General features: G+C 40.5%; 1 protein-coding gene across 1 annotated transcript in view; it reads left to right on the forward strand.

Moving 5' to 3' along the window:
* Positions 1 to 252: 252 nt before the first annotated feature.
* Positions 253 to 22,146, forward strand: part of LOC145979691 (alpha-tocopherol transfer protein-like) — an 88,562-nt gene continuing 66,668 nt past the window's right edge. The window contains exons 1-2 of the mRNA XM_083112662.1: positions 253 to 294; positions 14,112 to 14,276. Coding sequence (XP_082968788.1) covers positions 14,138 to 14,276 — 139 coding nt within the window. The 5' untranslated portion in view covers positions 253 to 294; positions 14,112 to 14,137. The remainder of the gene's footprint in view (positions 295 to 14,111; positions 14,277 to 22,146) is intronic.

The raw sequence follows: 22,146 nt of genomic DNA on the forward strand, positions 1-22,146 counted from the left end.
GGTTTCGGCAGCTGGAATGCCAGAAAACAACAGCTAATTTGACAAGGTAAAGCAAACGAAAAACCGGTTGTCAGGCCTTGGCCTTGGCTTAAACGTGGCTTAATTGGAAGGGGCAAAACGAGTTTCCACGAGAATTGTGCACGTTTGGGAAAAATTCACATGCTATACATCCTTCAAACGGGTATCACGTGGCACAATTATCTTGGTAAGGCTTTCTTTAGTTGCACAATTCGACTTAGTCATTGCAGTAAAACTACTCCTGAAATATACAAGTGCAATTACTCTGCTATATCCGTAAGTCTAGACAGTTATTTTTGTTTTGTTTTTCTTTTAGTTTTGCAATAGTTTCTCTGGCATAGTTGATATGTTCCTTGTAAACTAAATAACTAACAATGTAACTATCTAAGAACTAGCGCCAATCAGTGATTTCCCAATCCAAGAAATATCACAGGAACTCTGATCAGGAAGGCCAAAATTAATTGTCCTAACTAGCTGATTAGCCGGCGTTGACCGGGTATTTATTTATCCCAATCTTCTATTAGACAGGAAAATTATGAATTCTAATTATATTGTAAAATGGACTTGGAATTGAACGGCATTAAAAGTGTCACTATTCATCTTAGCGACCCCGAAAACTATGGATTCCACACTAATATCGGTCGTTTTCGATTATTTTTACATGTCATCCTCTTACCACCACCACCCCTATTATTACCATGGGTTTCTTGGAGTTGCATGGCATTGGGAGTCTCACAATTCATCTTAGAGATCCCGAAAACTATGGATTCCAAAATGATATCGGTCGGTTTCGATTATTTTTACATATCATCACCTCCCCTCCCCCACCCCCAGGGGTGCCAGGAGTGTCTTGTAGTTGAATGGCATTGGGAGTGTCACTATTCATCTTAGATACCCCGAAAACTATGGATGCCAAAATAATAAAGGTCGTTTTCGATTATTTTTACATGACATCCCCTCCCCAACCCCACCCCCAGGGCTGCCAGGGGTGTCTTACCCCCACAGTATTTCTTTCAATATTGCAAGTGATATGCGTACCAAGTTTGGTTGAAATCGCTCCAGGCGTTCGAAAGTTATGTCGGAACAAACACACATACACACACACATATATCCATTTTTATATATTACATTTTGTAATTCAGAGTGTAATTCTGCCACTGTTGGCGAATCGCGGCGATGAAGATTAGTGTTCTTATGATAAAATTGATGAAGGTACACCCACAAATAACACCAACACCGAGGCCGGGATTAGAACTCAGGACTCCTTGGCGTGCATTGTGCTAACACCACTTAGCCACGGAGGTAAGCTTAAGTTTAGTGTTGACTGCTACTTGTTGGTAAATTTAAATTCTGTGTTCGTTGACAGAACCAATTTATTCATTCCTATGTAACATAAGGATTTATAGAAATGAATACCTAACTCAGAGATTGCCAAATTTCCCCGACCCATGAAAATACTTCCTAGATTTATAAATTCAAGGCGAGATACCAAGAGGGAGAAGTGAAACTTTGTGTGAAAACTTATTGATAAAATAAACTTTCGCATGTAATGGAATATTTGTTTTTAATAGACAGGTGGCAATACAGTGGGGAAAAAAAATATGTAGTGTTAAATTAGTATTTTAGCCAGGCTTTCGCCGATGGAAGAGTGATGACGTCATCGCCCTTTAATCAGGGAATCTCGGATTTGATATTTGGAGGCTCAGTTGTTCGGAATCCAATTCAAATTGTAGATCCAGTCCCGTTTAGCCTATCTGTTCATAACGTGGACTTAATTCAAACAAACAAACACGTATTTGCACCACATAATATCGATAATTTTAGAAAAGTTTAGAAAATTTTAAATCCCCACATTTGGTACTTTGTGAAATATCGACAAATGACTCTTTTTATCGCTCTCGCATTTCGAGAGATCGGTCCCGGGTTCGATTCCCGGTGGGAGCCGTCAATGACCCAGCGTCGTGATTGTGGAGCTACTTTGCAAGAAGTTACGGTCTCAGGTCTCGAAGGACAGACACAGCGTCGATGGGACTCGGCTCGTCAGCCAATGCAAAAATCACTCTCGCAGGTCCTGGCTCTACAGAGGACTTTTGCATCACGGAGATTAGTTTTTGAATCTACATTTATGTAGTTTTGATTTTATGATCGTCAACTTTATGCACAAATAGACTAATCGCGACGGAAACTACAGTTTATATTGAGATCCGAACAAATATGTGTCTCCATCTGGTATCGAACCTGAGACGCCTTGATTACAAGCGACGACCTTACCACTATGCCATCCGAGGGAACCTTACTTTAGATTTCAATATTGATTGGATTGATTGGATTGATTTGTTGTTTTAAGTCCACTTTATGCACAGTAAGGCTAATCGGGACTGGACCTACAGTTTAAAGTGGGATCCGAACCACTATGTGCCTCCACCGGGTATCGAACCTGGGACCCCTTGATTACAAGGCGGCGATGCTACCACTGCGCCATCGGGGAGACCCTTTTAGATTTCAATAACGTGAGTTTTTGTTTAAGGTTCATTTTTTTCGAGACATAGGCTAATCGGAATTGGACCTACAGATTAAAGTGGGATCCGAACCACTATGTGCCTCCAGCGGATATTGAACCTTGGACCTCTTGATTACGACGTTGCCACTACGACATCTTGGAGACACAGATTGAAAGGCGTCTGCTACAAGATAAGACGTAATTCGATTGTGGCATCCCAAGCTTTCCTAACTGCGTATCCTCCAGAAGAACGGAGACAGAACCGGATGAAGCAAAGCTGGAAATAAACGTGACTGAAACTCATCCCAACATTAGATAAAGAAATTGATTTTTGAACTGATTGATTTGGTTTATTGTATTTCGCCTCCCCGCCACTTCTTGATAATTGGGAATATGTGTGATGATATGATGAAATTGATAAAGCACACACATAGAACACCCGTGCCCAGGCCGGTATTCGAACCAGGGACCACTGGCGTTGTAGGGCGGTGTGCGTAGGTAAGGAAGTTAGATAATGTAGAACACTCACCTTGCTTAACTTTGATCGCTCTGCATGGGCGCTGGATGATGCCCGTTTACCACTGTTCTGTACACTCTGCGTTCAGACTATAATGATTCCTTCACGCACTTATAATTCAGAGAGGTCCACAACCTCCCTGTTGAGCTGGGCTTTGGGCGAAGAGCTTCGTGTGCTTTAAGCAAGGTTACGCGCGTCGCTTCATCCCACCTACCTTCGTCTAAAATCCATCTCGCTGAGATGTCCTTGACTAGGGTTGAAAGCTACACAAGGACGTCGCTGGCGAAGTGAAGAAAACTAAAGCCGTGTCTCGCCTACGTCACAAACTGTTGCATTGTGGGATCGAGCAGGCATGGTTGAGGCCAGTTCTTGTTAGCATACGTAATTCAAGCAGGCTGGCGATACTAGCATATACATTCCTGATCTAAAACTAATGTGCCGATGTACAGAACGGTACGTGTTGGATATATCCTTGCAATTCTTCTTCTCCTTCTTTCACATGACCCTGTCAACAATACCTTGTCGATTCGATACCCAGTGGAGGCACATAGTGGTTCGGATTCCACTTTAAACTGTAGGTCCAGTCCCGATTAGTCTTACTGTGCACAAAGTGGACTTAAAATTACACCAAATCAACTCAAACTCAAAATATCTTGTCGACTTTGGACATCGTTACTGTTATTGTATTTGTCTTAATGCTTTTCTTCTGAAATTGATAGATAGTCACTCAAGTCCACCAGTTTGAGAAACATAAACGATTATATAACTTCTATCCTTCTGCTGTAATTTTATAAAAATCATTTTATATTTCGTTGCAAACGACAAATAAAATTTGCCGCAAACATGGTTGCTGTGGCCATCGTGACGTCACATGAAACCTACCTATAGAGTGAGTCTCACACTCAAAATATACACTCACTTCTTGTCTAGAACTATATTTCGTGACGTATTCGAACTGTCTCACATTTAATAATAATAATAATAATAACAACAACAACAACAATACCAATAATAATAATAACAATACTACTACTAATAATAATAATTTGTCAGTAGTAAGTAAATAACATTAATACATAGCCTATTTTAATAATATTATTAAGATATGTTAAATACCGGTAGAATAAAATTATTTTTATAGAAGGGAAAATATAACATAAAAATGCAAATATAACACTACGTATTTATTAACTAAGTTGCATCAAGTTAATAACTAAAATTTGTATAACAATTATTCTCCTACCCAAGAAAATAACGTCAAAAAATGTTTACATGGATTGTTAGTTCCAGCTGATGAAAGAACCCTGATCATTATTTATGCTAATTTTTATTGTAGTACTACGAGTAAAATTTTACAGGCACTGTCAACATATAGCTTTATAATCACAATATAATTATTTTCTTCATATAAGTTCTTTAGCAATAAATCAGCTTCACATACGAGACAACAGTAAAAAATGTATTTTGCTTATTTAATATTAGACTTGGTAAGTGAAGGTTTTGGCCCTCCTGGACCCCACTCTAAATACATAATAGTTGTTGAGATATACCGTGAGACTTACAGAATAAAGTTGGGCTTGGCTTGCGTCCACAGTTTTACGTCCATAAACTTTAATGAGTACTGTAGAATCGAGAGCTGCAAGGACAAGAGAATTTCGCTCGAGGGGCAAATAGTTCGCACAGACTACGCTAGATAGCGTACGGAATTGAGAACTTATTCGCTAGAGCGAAAAACGCTCGAGCAGGCAAAAAGAGCGGGATGCACTCGAAGCCCAGTTGTATACGTGCAAGGGTAAGTTCTCTGTGACCAGGGCCGGCGCTAGTAATTTTGCCGCCCTGGGCGGTGGCAGCAAATGGCTCTCTTCCTTTCAACCCCCCCCCCCTCTCCTCTTATAATCCAGCAACGGGAAATTGAAAATCAATATATTCCTAAGTAAAACATCAAACTATAAAATAAATAATGAGATTTGTTAAGCTATTACAATACTATTAAGCACAAAAGAATGTCTCGCTCGACCACAGTTAAACTTTTAAAAATGCGGCACTAATTTGATATAATTATTATACTTTATGAAACTCTCTCTCTCTCTCTCTCTCTGTCTCTTAAACGTATCTTAAATGTAACAAGTATTAGGAAAGAAATGAAGGCTTGACTTCATATGTTTACCGTTATACGTCTGTGATATATGAATGGATTTTTGAGATAATTACATGTAATATTCCCGGATCTTCCGCGTGGGTGATCTAAAGTATGAATTCTTTCCTGTGTTGTCCCCGCATAAACCGGCTCTGAGGTTCACCCAGCCTCACATTAATGGGTACCTGGGGGCAACCCTGGTAAGTAAATGGGGCCGGAGAGTGGTTCTGATCACATCACCTCCAAAATGGCCGAGATCGAGAATGTGTGTCGCCCTACCCCCACATCCCCTAAATGTGCCTTCAAGACATGATTGGCCGAAGATAATATTTTTATTTGCCTCAATTAAAAAATAAAAAAAATGTTCGCCACTTGCCACGGTTACCGACACAGTTAATAAATTCGAAGTTCTACACTCATGTTAGGTGCAAAATCATGACCCATTATCAGATTAAGGTCTCCTTTGTTGTAATTGTTTTATTATATCCGAAAGCGATTTTAGTTCATCTTTTAATTCAGTAGCCTTAATGTGTTAATATTCCGGCAAGTTTTCTATACTTTTCAGACAAAAGATCAGATGGCATTTCCTTATGCTCACTAATACAGGGTGGCTCAATAAGTCACTTAACACCCCCAGTACAAGGCCACTGCGGCATGGAACGTGAAAATGGCGATGACCAATCGTTGCCTGGCCAAGGGGGAACCACATTGACGTCACCCGCGTGGTCGGCAGCCATCTTGATGTCCGCCATTTTAAAATCAACTTCAGAAATTTAAATGGGAAGAGGGTTGTGCGACATATCAAAATGGGCTAGAATTTTACCAGGAAAACAACCGTGACATTTGTTTTCACCGAACTTTAATTGTTGAAGAGTAAACAATACCACAAAGTTACAACAGATGCTCAATATGACGTCCCTTTTGCGCAACACACACGTGCAATCGTCTCCCCCATGACCTTACCACAATCTGAAGAACCTCAGGAGTTATTCCAGTACAGGCATCCACAATGCCTGATTTTCGTAGCATACACCATGGCTTACAGGTGTCCCCAGAGGTAAAACTCCAATGGTGTCAGGTCAGGTGAGCGTGCATGCTATTCTACATTCCCTCGGCAACCAATCCAGTGTTGAGGGAATTGTTGATCCAGGTACTGACGGACTATCATCCCATAGTGCGGTGGAGCATTATCTTGCTGGAAGCATTCAGGATAGCTCCCATCCTCAGACAGTAAGGATGGTAAGATCTGTTCCCGTAGCAGAAGCAAGTAGCCCTCTGCATTTAAGTTGCCCTCAATGAAAAATAGACCAACAAATAGGGAACCCCAAGTACCACACCATAACATTAGCTTCCCGCCTCCCGTCTCCTTGCTGGGATCTGTCCAATGTGGATTTTCGGGTGACCAGTACCGCAGATTTTGCTTATTCACCTCCCCCGACACATAAAAATTAGATTCATCACTGAACAGAATCTTTCTACCGACGGCAGGGTCACGTTGCAGTTGTGCTATAGCCCACTCACAAAACTGCAAACGCCTGTCTGGATTAGGGATGGCCAAACGGATCCGGATCCAAAAGTTACGGATCTGGATCCGGATCCGAATCCGAAAGTTCCGGATCTGGATTCGGATCCGAGAGTTTCGTATCTCAATCCCATTATAATATTACCACACCTTTAAAGGTATTATGATATTCGATTACAAAGAAATTTTTCATTAGTTAGTCCTACAAGAATTTTTTCAATTGTTGTTCCTAAAATACTTTGCTACGCATCGGCTAACACACTCGTGCACAAAAATAATCTTACTTGTTTAACATAAAATGTCAGAGGTGATTTTGTAAATGCCATAGAAACGAATATGTATTCATTCGAATGTACTGGAAATTAAAACACACATAAATGTGAGACATTCCATTCCAGGATGAAACCTTTAACACATATAACAAGATAGAAATGTTATACAAAAATTATACAATTGTTCAACAGTTACAGTTTTACAAATTAAAATAAAACATTATAATATATGCAGTGTTATATAATTACAAAGTGTAAGACTAACAAGGGAGGTTATCTAAGTGTCCCCCTATCGATTTCCATGCAACTTGGCAGATGTATAGTGGGGCCCAATGGAAGAAATACGTATTTTTTTGTTTCAGCTAAAAAACGGTTTTAGGGGGCAAAACCCCGTCGAATGTCAAGATGAGGACAAATTGAATTGAGGATCTTACCCCTGTGTCCCCCTCCGATTTCCATGATACTTGGCAGGTGTGTGTATAAATTGGCCCAAAGGAAGAAATACGTGTTTTTTTGTTTCTGCTAAAAAACTGTTTTAGGGGGCAACCCCCCTCAAATGTCAATATGAGGACAAATTTAAGTATGCATTTGACCTCCGTATCCCCCTCCGATTTCCATGAAACTTGGCAGGTGTGTGTATAAACAGACCCAAAGGAAGAAATAAGTGTTTTTTTTTTGTTTGGGCTAAAAAACTGTTTTAGGGGGCAACCCCCCTCAAATGTCAAGATGAGGACAAATTTAAGTGGGCATTTGACCCCTGCGTCCCCCTCCGATTTCGATGAAACTTGGCAGATGTATAGAGGGGCCAAAGGAAGAAATATGTATTTTTTTTGTTTCAGCTAAAAAACTGTTTTAGGAGGCAAAATCCCTCAAATATCAAGATGAGGACAATTTGAAGTAAGGATCTGACCCCTATGTCCCCCTCCGATTTCCATGAAACTTGGCAGGTGTATAAAGAGACCCAAAGGAAGAAATATGAGTTTTTTTTGTTCATCTAAAAAACTGTTTTAGGGGCCAAGACCCGCCTCAAATGACAAGATGAGGACAAATTGACGTGGGGATCATTTTACCCCTGTGTCCCCCTCTGATTTCCATGAAATTTGGCAGGTGTATAGAGAGGCCCTATGCCCCCTGTTTCTTCCTATGCCATATTTACGTGGTTTCGGGGTCAGTTCCCCACTTCAATTTCTCCTCATCTTGACATTTGAGGGGGGGTTGCCCCCTAAAACCGTTTCTTAGCTGAAATACAAAAACACGTATTTCTTCCTTTGGGCCCCTCTATACACCTGCCAAGTTTCATGGAAATCGGAGGGACAGACTTAGACCTCCCTCGTTAGTGTATTAATTAATTACAAATCGCGCACGCGCACACGCACACTATATATATGTGTGTATGTATGTATATTATATATATATGTATATATATATATATATATATATATATATATGTATATTAGCAGGGAACAATATGTTATAAACACATTCTTACTTTCCAAAGAAGCGCATGTGGGATGGATCCGGATTTCGGATCCGCCAGGATCCGGATCTGGCCTTCCCTAGTCTGGATCGTCCTCCTTAAGATGCTGCTGCAGCTGTAGTATCTTATACGGATGCCAGTGATGGTCCGCTTTCCAGCACCAGTCTCCGTGTGCTACGGGTTGGGGACTTTGCAAATTATGCCAACACCGCTACAGCAGTACCCTCATCCGTGGCTGTTTTCGGACATCCATGTCCGAACATGCCAGAGAAATTTGCCAACCTGTTGCTTTACCCTATCTATCTGGTTCGCTGACAAGGTCAATGTCTTGGATAGGTACCAAAGCTTCGATAAAGCGTAGATCTTTATGTATCTCACTCGCGATTTCAAACAAAGAAACCTGAGTTCATTTGCACGTAAAGTATATATCACTTTTTCGGTCACTAACCGACTATTATGTTCGATGGTATCTCGGATATTTGTATAAAAATGTATACCTAGTATTTTCACTTTCTGTGCTACACGTACACTAGTGTTGTTACTAAACAAATTGTTGACTCCCAAAGGTAACAAAAACGTTTTGTTTAAATTTAGCTTTGCACCCGAGACATTTTCGAAATATTTCAAGTACTTTTGTGCATTCTCCAAATCCCTTTCGTTATTTAACAATAACGTAATGTCATCCATATAACTACTAACTTGAATCGTTTTTGACATGACAGAAATGCCTTCATTTATTTCTTGTAATCTTTTAAGTAAGGGAACCAGTGTTAATACATATAATGCACTACTGAGTGGACTTCCTTGTAAAACACCTCGTTTTATTAGAAATGTTTTTGTAAGGCGCCCATTAAGTTTTAGTTTTAACTTAGTGTCTCGTACAAAATTTGTATCCATTTTATAAAGGTATCTCCGAAACCAAAAGCCCTTAAAACACTGTACATATATTTATGACTAACTCTATCATAAGCCTGTAAGAAATCCACTGATAAAATTGCTTTGTTGACTTGCTGGTTTTGTGTTGTAATAATTACATCACGTATAGTTTGTAATAAATGATGAATTGTTCTTTGAGGATTACATGCATATTGTGTGCCCCTACTAGTTTATGCATGTAAGGAATTAGGCGGATGTTTATGCATCTGCTGATAATCTTAATCTCGCTACTTAGAATTGTAATCGGGCGGTATTCAGTAACCACTTTATGTTTCGTTTTTTTTTTTGGAACGAAAACCACTATTGCTGTTCGACTTGAGGACCCTAATTTCCCACTCTGTAATACATCATTGACCCATTGCGTGAAAACATCCCCTATTAGATTCCAAAAGGTTTGATAAAAGTCTGAGGGCAGGCCATCCTCTGCCGTTGATTTATATCTGGCCGCTTTGAAAACTGCATTTCTTACTTCGGTGTTCGTAAAGGGTTTACTAATTTCCGTTAGCTCTTCTTCAGTTATTCTTTCTGTTACTTGGTTCGTAAAGTCCCAATTGGATTCTACGGGATTATGAGCATGACCCATTAATTTTAAATAATATTGTAAGAATGTATTCTGAATTACTCTGGGATTAGTTGTAATCTCTCCTGTGTCATCTGTTATCTCTGTTATTAGGTGACTTTAACTTGTCTATGCTCTTGTAAAACATGATATAAATTTGCCTCTTCATCATTATCCAAAGGTAACTATTTGCTTTTAACATTACGATGTTTCTCTTTTTTCGGTGTAGAGAGAGTAATTTTGATTTCATCTCGTTAATGTAAGGCATATTTACATTACCTTGTAATGCTAGACTTTGTAAGTCATGTAACACGGCATAATAGAAATTATACATGTTGTTAAAATCTCTACTTTTTTCGATACTATACATTTTACTAATATAACGAAATTTTGGTTTTACAATGAATTCCCACCAGTCTGTTAGGGTCTTAATGGGTGATCTACGCCTAACTAGCTCTTGCCAAGTGTCTTTTATTAGCAGTTCATAATTTTTATCCGCCAATACTGAACAATTTAGCATCCAGTATCCTCTTCCCATACATGATTTGTTTTGTTCCAATTTTATTTTTAAAATTATGGCACTATGATCACTGAAGCAAACGGGAAACACACTTACACTATGTACTTTTCTTTATAACCCTTCGCTATATAAAATCGGTCAATGCGTGAAGAACTTTGAGTTGTAAAATCTGTAAATCCTGGTTCGTCTCTATGTTTACAACTCCATGCATCTTGTAACTTTAAGCCCTTTGTTAATTCATATAGTGCCCGGGAAAAATTATAGCCTGGTTGTTGATCTTGCCTGTCTAGGACGGAATTGAAATCGTCAGCCACTAACGCATTTAATGTATGCGATGTTAATTCTGGACTTAAGATTATTGAAAAAAAATGTTCTCGTTCATGCTTATTATGACTTCCTGAAGGCGCGTATACATTGCATAAAAACAAAGGACCTAATTCCGCACTTATTAATCTGCCTGATGGGTGGAAGGTGACATTATGTAAATCAATTCTTTGATGCACCGCTATTGCTGTGCCTTAATATGTGGCAGTAAAATTATTATGAACATTGTACCTTGCCAAAGATGAAAAATTGTCAATGCCTACCTCTTGTACGAAGGCTATATCAATATCCGACTGTGTCAAAAAATCATTTAACGCCATTAGTTTATTCTGACATTGTAATTTGTTAAGGTTGATCGTTGCTAATGTAAATATGTACATTAGGAATGTAAGAATCTTATTTAAGCAATGCATTAATAATTATTAGTACTTTACGCTTTGCAATTGTTCCACTTTTGACGCTGGGCAGACTCACTCATATCTCTTCTACCTGAGACAATTACTGCACGCATTACTGTATCACTTGGTTTATGTGTCCCTGCCCCTATTAGTTCTAAACTTTTTTCCTCTTTTCCTAAAAAAGAGGTCGGTTGAATAGGGTTTTCACTCTTGGACTTAAGCTGTACTTCTACTGCTGTACTTACCACGTCATCCTTTTTTTGTTTCTTCGGACGTAAGGTCATATGGTCTGTAGCATTTTTCCTCGCTTTCCTGGCGGATCGTGAGCAGGTTTTTTTGGGGTTAAGTTCTGGAAATTCTGCTTCTGCGAACATCGAACTTGTAGGGATTTGGGGGTCTTGATTCGGGAATTCGAATAGAGTAATTGGGACTATAGATACGTTCCCACTTACACTTTCACTTGCACTTTCGTGCACACATTCCTTGTTACCATCACTTGCATTATCTTCTTGCTGATTTAACTGTAGGGATTTGGGAATCGTAGTACTTGCCTTGGGCTCGTTGTCTTCAGTGACTACCATCTGCTCGTGTTGTTCCTTGTGGTCCTCTGGTGGAGCCTGTCGGTATGCCGGTACTGGTAAAATGGTTCGGTATTCTGGTCTTGAGCAGTTGTTTCCGTATGAGGGTGTGAAGAACTGGGGAGTGTATTAACCACCGCTGCAGCGTATCCTGTAGTACGTGTTGACCTTGCCACCCTATGCTGCCACTCATGATGTAAGTGGTCCTGTGCATTACATCTAAAACAGAGTTTGGGTTGCCCTTCATACGTAGTCCAATAACGCTCTTCATTTAACATAACATAAGATGGCACCGGTTTTTGTAGAATGATACGGACTATCTTCCTGCCCGTTCTGACTGATAGGGGAGGGAGGTGGAATACACTTCATCTCGTACTGTTTGTACTATTCCGTATTTAGACATTTCAGTTGTTATGGCACTTTCTGGTAATTCCATGGGAACTAGATGAATACGAACGATTGTAACAGGTTTGTCTGCTCTGTGTACTGGAATATCATATTCTCCCGTGTCGTCTGAGAATACAAAAGTTCCCGTACTACGTGCTATTATTTCCTTGCAAAATTGTTCGCTTACTTTAACAAACACTTGTTGTTTTACGAAGTCTACATCAATACTCAAAACATCCGCAACGCGCAATTTCACTACATCTCTCAGCCTTTCGTGAATGGCCAACGTGGTCGGTCTTTGCTGCACTCTTGCAAAGGAAAATTGCAAAGTGTTTAACCTTTTGACCGGCATGTCTGAGAAATTACATACGTTCTCTTAACGTCACTGATACAGAGGTGCTCGCTCTGCTGTTAATATAATATTCACCTGTCTGTAGAAATTAAATTCCGCGTGTTGATTCTACTCTACTTGACAAATGTTAGGGGAGCGCTCGCTAGACACGTCTGCTCTCTACCTCGCCTCGTCGCGGAATGATCACTTCGCCATCGGGGAGGCACTCAATAATTCGACTATTGAATAACTAATAAAGCAGCATTTGAATCATTTTCTATTTCTGTAAATAATTACTGTGTAAGTTTCTGTGCATATTCCAAGATAGTAAAGAAGGGTTATGAGAGCAACACATTGTCCATACATTCTCATACTTCTCAACCAATTTGCCTGTTAAAATGAAGAGCTACAATAATGCTTCAAGTGGCAATAAATTCAGTTTTTTGCAGCCAAAATACCGAGTAATGTGCATAATAACTAACGATCACAGTGAAACGGTTACAGGCACAGGCATCTAGCCTGTATGTTAAATGAGATTTCAATAACGATAAGTACTTACGTTCTAAATTCAGAGAAGATTCTGGATAGTCGTTTCCCTGTGAAGGCAATGCAAGGTAACTTCATTTTGAAATCTTCTTGTACACGGTTCGGTTGTAAAGAAACGCACGACGCGACACACGGTTGAAATCAATGTTAGCGCGAAGAACAAGACGTTCATGGTGTCATCAGCTTCCTTCCGTGCAATGAAGTGCTCACAGAAACGAAGCTAAACCTAGAGGAAAAACAGTTATCTCGTGCTATTGGCAATACGCACAGAAATGTCTGTTCTGAAGTGAAGAATGGTTGAAAATATTTTCTCTGGGTGATTTCAATTTCAATCAGCTTGCAAAATTTAAAATGAAATATTCATTAGATCTGACTGAGTCGACATGATAAAGACTGAGTACGCCAACTTACTAACTTTCGAAAACGATTTCTTCAATTATAACTAAAACCCGCGCGAATATATATAGATTTAGTCATAAATAGCAGAATCATGACAGATCAAGTGAAATATTGCATTTGTCATTAATATACAAGAACATGGTTTATCTCTTCGTTCACAAAATCTTATCTTTGTATTTCACTTGTTCCAAGTAATGACATGGTTTCATTGTTGACAGAAACAGATAAATTAACTAAACAATCTAAAGTAAATGTACTTACAACATGCTTGTAAGTTATACCTTTAGGTACGCCAATTAAACTATAAGAATTGTATATTATCGGTTATTCTACTTATATGGACAGAGAGACACTAAGTTCGAGATTCATCTTACAGTATCAGTTAGGATTAGGTAGATGTTTCTATGCACCAAACGGTATGATTCCATTTGTGTTAAATTCTAGGAAATCGACATGTGTCAATTCATTTTGTTTGTTGCTTGTGAACCCAATCAGGGAAATAAGTATATTTATCAAATTACTTGCAATGAAGATATTCCAGGAGTTTTTATATCTACAGCTCTCTTAAAATATGCATTTCACCAACAAAAAATATCCTCCAAACAGCTAATCTATCACACAACATTTTACAGGCTGGGATTATATACCGGTAACTTAAATATCGCACTGCTTTCTTGCTTCCATTTTTAGCAAACTTCCAACCACGTTAAGGAACAATGTTTTTCGCAGAGTTGAGTGAAGAAGAGGAGCAACGCCTTCGGAGTCTTCTGAAGGAAGACCCAGAACAAATCCGGAAGGACTTGGAGTATCTAAGGGAGTGGCTGCAGAAGCAGCCCCACTTGCCACATGACATGGGTAACATTTTCAATAGTTTATTTACTATATCCAACATGTAACATACCAACAGAAAAGAAATTACCGTGTCCCACAAAAACTTGTAGCCGTATGTATATAACTTGCCTTCATTTAACAGATTGATTAGATATTCACCGAGAACGGAATTGTTGCTCTAGATGTGAATGTCCCAAAACCGAAGGATATTTGTTCATGGTTATATTTTTTTTACTTCTGTATTTCACTATTTTACTATACACACCCACACACACACACACACACACACATGCAAGAAAACGCACCCCCACACACACGCACGCACACGCAACCAACTTCTCTCCCCACACACACATGCATAATTCAGGGTGGGTTAAAATTGTGGAACCAGCCATGTTAAAAACAAACGGGTTGACACACCAATCCAATGTCCAGACACACGATATGGGTGAGGAGCCTGCTATCAAAAGGCCTGTTATCTTGTAGACATCCTCGTCTTAAATAGATAAATGGTCCAGCGACATATCACAATGGACCAGATTTTTAACGAGAATCACGGTGGTGTGCTCGGTTTGATGATATCTTTAACCATTAGTAGGGGCAAATAGAGAGTTCTGAATCATCATTTGGGGCTCGGTGGGGCAGAGCACAGTTTGGTTGCACATATTCACTTTCCCGGCACACAAGTACGACAGTGTCTTTGAAAATGTTGTAGTACAAGTGGCCCGGTACTGAATTTTCATTTGGGGCTCGTGGGGCTCGTCGTAGCCTTTTATGATGTATATTTTGAGGGGCACAGAGTTGGCGACACTGTGGGTTTTTACTGTAGCCTTTTATGAGGGGGGTTTATTGCTTTTTTGTTTACATCTGGTAACACTGCCGTAGTTTGACAGTGTTGTTAACCTACTGGGTTTTTTCACTGAGGCTCGAATCATCATGTGGGGCTCATCGTAGCCTTTTATGATGTATATTTTGAGGGGCACAGAGTTGGCGACCTGTGGGGGGCACTGTAGTTTTTTATGAGGGGGGGTTTATTGCCCTCTGTTTACATCTGGCAACACTACCGTAGATTTTTTGACAGTGTTGTTAACCTACTGGGTTTTTCACTGTAAATTTTTATCAAAGGACCTGAGGGGTCCATGTATTTTTTATGTCTGGCAACACTGTTGGGGGCCTAGTGTTGGCGACACTGTGGGTTTTTACTGTAGCCTTTTATGAGGGGGGTCTATTGCCCTCTGTTTACATCTGGCAACACTACCACTATTCATACTTTTTCTCACATATAGGTGTACGTGATGAATCACCAAACAGATTTTTCCTAAGTCATGAATTGGAGGGTTCTATGACAACCTATATTAATTCTCGTAAGAGAACAGAAAACACACACACACAAAAAAAAAAAAACAATACTGTGGTCACTACAACAAATAGTCTTCTTCAACCCCAATCCAACAACCCAAAAATCATCCTAACTAGAACCATGTAACTATCTGCCATCTGTTAGAGGTTTTGTGAACTATGTGGTGTTTTGTTTGTGTGTAAAAAAAAATGCAATGCTTTTTGCACTTGGTTATCATCACCTAACATGTTATTAATTGTTTTTTAAAATTAATTACAACTGAAAACTAATAATTAATATTATCTAAAGTTACTAATTAATATTATACAAATAATTGATATATTTTTTTTTGTTCTTGTTGCTAGTGTTGGGTAATTACAGTTGTTGCAAAATATTAGCTCTCGCGTATGGCAGTTTCTGAGTTTTGTTGGGTATATATAGACGAATCGAAATTTTACTTGTTATGTTAAATTGTATGTTAGGGTACATGGTAGGAGAAATCATTGTATATTAGAGCGCTCTTTTAATGATTTGCCTATAACTGCATACAGGCAGCCGTAAATTTAGCATAAAATATCCTGATCCTGTTTCTTCTAGCATGTGCGACGTTTGTTGTGGTGGGCTTCTTGGGGGAAATGTGATTCTCCCATGATGTCATCTGACTTACTAGTATATGCGATACGAAGAACAGGTGTGTATGTAACTTACTAGGATTAGGCTCATGGTAATGAGGTCCTAGTAGCTGAAACGCTGTCGGGGTATTTTGTAAAAATTTTCCTTAAACAGTTAACAAATATAATATATATTTTTTTTAAATTCAGACATTAGATGGATTTTACAAATATATTTTTAAAAAAATAGGTTAGGTAATTGTGGCTTCTACAGCTCGCCAAGCAGGGTGCTCTTGCATAAGCTTTTATCAGTCTGTAAGTCAGCAACAAGCAACCTGCGCTAGAGGTAGATGCTCTTGACATCATGAAAAATGAAAGCTTTTTCACTGTAAATTTTCATAAAAGGACCTGAGGGGCCTATGTATTTTTTTATGTCTGGCAATACTGTTGGGGGCCTAGTGTTGGCGACACTGTGGGGGTACTGTAGCTTTTTATGAGGGGGGGGTTATTGCCCCCTTTTTATATTTGGCAATTTTATTGGATGTTCCTTTTTTGAGGCTCGAAATTATTATTTGAGGCTTGAAATCATTATTTGATGCTCGTCGGTGCACTCTACAAAAATTCTACTATATGATCTTTCACTGGCTAACCTAACCTAACCTAACCTAACCTAACCTAACCTAACCTAACCTAACCTAACCTAACCTACTCTAACCTAACCTAACCTAACCTAACCTACTCAAACCTAACCTAACCTAACCTACTCTAACCTAACCTAACCTAACCTAACCTAACCTAACCTAACCTAACCTACTCTAACCTAACCTAACCTAACCTACTCTAACCTAACCTAACCTAACCTAACCTACTCTAACCTAACCTAACCTAACCTACTCAAACCTAACCTAACCTAACCTAACCTAACCTAACCTACTCTAACCTAACCTAACCTAACCTAACCTACTCTAACCTAACCTAACCTAACCTAACCTACTCAAACCTAACCTAACCTAACCTAACCTACTCTAACCTAACCTAACCTAACCTAACCTAACCTAACCCACCCTAACCTAACCTAGCCTAAAGCAAGGAGCTGGCAACCTTGCTTGAGGCTTGCCTTACAGTGCATAAAGCAAGGTTGCTAACCTACTGGTATTTTGCCATAACTTTTTACAAAAAAAGAGAGAGGAGAGAGAGAGATGGAAGAGTTAAACAACCGACAGCCCACCTACAGCTTTTTTTTCTGTGTTATTTCCGCATGTATGCAACATTTGCTTTCAATAGACAGAAGGAATGTTAGTATAGCAGGCTCCGAGTTTACAATTTATTAAATTAAACAATAATTTATGTAAGAATATACTTGTACTTACCGAACACAAAATAATAAAAAGCACATGTGAATGTTTGCGTGTACAAAATGCTAATTAGCGAGAGTTAATTAAGCAAGGCAAGTAAAAGAAGCAAAATAGAACAACATATGGCGGCGTGAAAATATGTAAAAAATTCGATTCAGAGGTGGATCGAATTAAAGTTGGGGGATATTTTGCATTTTTTCCCTATAATGTACAAAACATTTACCGTACATAATCTTTTCCATTTACAACAGTATAAAATAAGAGGAATGTGTGACAATATCCATATTAATTAGGAAAGTATGTTGTATGCTAGGTTAGCTAATTGTGTCTTCTACAACTTCACTGTATAGAGGGAAGATGGAAAAAGAGAGCTCTACGGAAACTGACGCTCTTAACAATATTGTACGCCCGTGAAAATTATATATAAATAAGGCATAAGCGTATTATCTGTTTTCATGTCAGATTTTACCAACCTGTGAGCTGTAGTGTTTAGGTGACAAGCGACCCGCTCAAATATAATACTGTTGACAATATTGAACGCCCCGTGAAAATTACATATAAATAAAACTTAAGCGTATTATCTGCTTTCATGTCAGATTTTCCCAACCTGTGAGCTGTAGTGTTTAGGTGACAAGCGACCTGCTCAAATATAATACTGTTGACAATATTGAACGCCCCGTGAAAATTATATATAAATAAGGCATAAGCGTATTATCTGCTTTCATGTCAGATTTTCCCAACCTGTGAGCTGTAGTGTTTAGGTGACAAGCGACCTGCTCAAATATAATACTGTTGACAATATTGAACGCCCCGTGAAAATTATATATAAATAAGGCATAAGCGTATTATCTGCTTTCATGTCAGATTTTCCCAACCTGTGAGCTGTAGTGTTTAGGTGACAAGCGACCTGCTCAAATATGATACTGTTGACAATATTGTACGTATATTGTATTGTATAGGAGACTAGAAGCATATAATTTGGCGAAAAAAAACCAAGTAAGGTCATAGAAAATAGTTAAAAAAAAATAAACAATTATATTTTGCATTGCACAGCATTAGGTATTAAATAACATACCCCCAAAAATTCTCTGCATTATGCGTTCTGAAAAAAATTGCCCTACGTGCCAAATTACTATGTCAAGTAAACATTTTCAAAGACACTGTCGTACTTGTGTGCCGGGAAAGCGAATATGTGCGACTAAACTGTGCTCTAAGTGTGGAAACAATTTTTCTATTGATAACTTCAAGCGACACCAGCTTACTTGCAAGAGCACTGGAACATCTCTACCGCAACCTTCCAAGCGAAAGGTAGAAGTAACCTCCCTCGATACATCGCCACCTGCCAAACGCGTCAAGCTGGCGAAGAAAGCAGACCGAATTGCGTTTGAGCATTTATTAGAAGACTTTAACATAACATCAGACAGCTTCTGCGATGTGCGTAGTTTTCTGGAGAGCGAGCGAGCTAAGATAATATCCATCCTCAACGATGCATTGGCTACATACTCCACTAAATTCTATGCTGTGATATGCTGCAAGTATAAGAAACCGTCTGATGAAATATATAAATTCTTCCATGCCACAAAAGCAAAAACACTGCATCAGGCAGATGTCACTGACCTCGACAGCATCTACGACAAGTTTGTCGAGGAGTTTGTGGCAAAGCATGAGGAGCATCGGGCTAAAGGCTCGGGCGGTTCGCTGTGTGGCGACCCCCACGAACTTTGTCTGAAACTTAGCAAGTCCCTGCCACTGGCAGGGTCTAGCTATATTGCCCTGCCGCCCGAGGTTGAAGCAAGGAAAGCTGTTCTCAATATTCAGAACAAAGACACCAAATGCTTCCTCTGGTCGGTGCTGGCAGCATTACACCCTATACCTAGGGAAAACAGTCCATGCCGTGTTAACCACTACAAGCAGTATGAGTCGGAACTGGAGAATGCAATGGCCGGGATTGCCTACCCTGTAGAAGTCTTGCATATTCGCAAGTTTGAGGTTCGTGCTCGTGATTTGTTGGGCCTACAATTAGCCATCAATGTTTACGGTCTCACCGAGAACAAAAATGAGGTCCACCCCATCCGGGTGAGCAACGTGGGCAACAACAACGAGGTACGAGAAATCAACCTCCTGCTCATCAAGGACGAAACCCATCACCATTACACCCTTATTCGCTCTCTTTCCAGACTTGTTTCAAATCAGAAAAATAGACATAATGGTCACATCGTGGTGTGTCGCAGGTGCCTGTCCACTTTCGACAACCAAAACCATTATAAATTCAAACACTCTCGAGGTCCCAACATTGCTGCTGAGAAGCTAGCTCGCCACATGTTCTACTGTGGTACCAACGAGCCTGCACGAACTATCCTGCCCGAACCTGGTACAGTAGAGTGCTTTCGCATGCACAGTGCTATGGTGAAGCATCCTGCCTATATTGTAGCAGACTTCGAGGCCTTTCTTCAACCTCTGTCTAACTGCGAGCCCAACCCCGAAACATCCTCTACCATTCCTTTCCAAATCCACGAGGCCTCGAGTTACTCCTATGTTGTGGTGTGGCGAGACCAACATATTGCCTCCGAGCCCTATGTGTATCGCGGTCCCGACCCGGTCAAACACTTCCTGGAGAGAATGCAACAGGAAGCCATCAAGATAGGGAAGGTGCTGTTGGCCCCCAAGCCCATGCTGCCTCTGTCTCCCAAAAACAAGCATCAGCACGAAATGGCTCTAAATTGTCCTGTTTGCAACTCGGTCTTCACTGACGATAACAAAAAGGTCCACCACCATGACCATTATTGGAGCGGAAGCTACATTGGCCCGTGGTGCAACAGATGTAACTTGAGAGCCAGGGACCCGCGCTTCATACCGGTCTTTTTTCACAATGGCTCGGGATATGATTTCCATCACTTGGTTACACATCTAGGGTACGACAATGCGAGAATCAATGTCCTGGCACAGAACGAGGAGCGTTATATTAGCATCAGCAAGTGGGTGCCGATCCCCAACTCAAGCAACAGCATCGAGCTTCGGTTCCTCGACTCTCTGAGGTTCCTCCAGGCAAGCCTCGATGCTCTTGCTGGGAAGCTCAGAGACGACCAACTAGCCATTACTACATCAAGTTTCCCGAACTTAGATGTCGCACTCATCAGGTGTAAAGGGGTCTACCCCTACGAATACGTCACAGACCCTTCCAAGTTCGAAGAAGAGTTGCTGCCTCCCCAGGATAAGTTCTACAGCCAGCTGAGAGGTTCAGGTATTACCGACGAGGAGTACAAGCATGCTCAGTCTATGTGGGTCGAGTTGGGTTGCCGAACTTTCGGTGATTACCACGATGCATACCTGAAGCTTGATGTGACGCTTCTTGCCGATGTGTTCCAGGCGTTTCGGGCGACTGCGATAAACATTTACAAACTGGACCCTGTATATTTTTACAGCCTTCCTGGACTGGCATGGTCGGCCATGCTCCTGCTGACTAAAGTTAAACTTTCACTTATCTCCGATAATGATATCATGCTTTTCATCGAGAGAGCTATCCGGGGCGGCATGGTCCAAGTGTCGCAACGCTTCGCACACGCCAACAATCACCACATGGCCACTGGTTACGACCCCTCCCAACCATCAAGCTACATCATGTACACTGACGTGAATAATCTTTACGGGCACTCCATGATGCAGCCACTCCCAACAGGACAGTTTAAGTGGGTTGATCCTTTATACCACGACATCGAAAAAGAGTGCGACGAGTTTGGGTTTTTTGCCGAGGTGGACCTTGACTTCCCCGAGAAGCTGCAGGATACATTCTGTGACCTCTCGCCTGCTCCGGAATTGAAGTGCCCACCTGGCTCGGATCAACCGAAGCTCGTCATGGACTTGGAGCCCAAAAAGCGTTATGTGCTACACTACCGGAACCTCCAGTGGTTAATGCAGCAAGGGGTCTCGGTCAAAGCAGTTTACCACGTGCTCTTGTTCAGGCAGTCTCCATGGTTGAAGCCGTACATCGAACTGAACACCAACCATCGCACTGCTGCCACTTCGGAACTTGATCGCGATTTTTTCAAATTAATGAACAATGCGGTATTTGGGAAGACCATGGAGAATGTGCGAAATCGCGTTGATGTGAGGTTGGTGACGAAGAAAACACAGTGTCGTCGACTTGTTGCAAGCCCGCTGTTCAGGTCTCGAACAATTTACAACGAACAGATGTCTCTGATTCACATGAACCGGGGCAAGGTGCTACTCAACAAGCCCATCTATGTGGGAGCTGCAGTTTTGGATCTGAGCAAGTTGTGCATGTTCGAGACATATTACGGCATACTACGTGCACACTACAACCACAATATCTCGCTCCTCTACACAGACACAGACAGCTTGGTGTACCATGTTCGCACGGCCGATGCGTATGGTGATATAGCCAAAGTTCCAGCTCTTGTCAAGCTCTTCGACACATCGGGCTATCCCCAGCTAAACCGGTATGGAATTCTGCCCCGGAACAAAAAAATACCCGGCAAACTCAAGGACGAGAAAGACGGGGATGTGATTGTGGAGTTTGCTGGACTTCGTGCCAAAGCCTATGCGATCCGGGCTGAGGGTTCTGTAACAAA

Source organism: Lepisma saccharinum, chromosome 26 (assembly GCF_977018435.1).
Source record: "Lepisma saccharinum chromosome 26, izLepSacc3.1, whole genome shotgun sequence".
In the NCBI taxonomy this organism is placed as follows: domain Eukaryota; kingdom Metazoa; phylum Arthropoda; class Insecta; order Zygentoma; family Lepismatidae; genus Lepisma; species Lepisma saccharinum.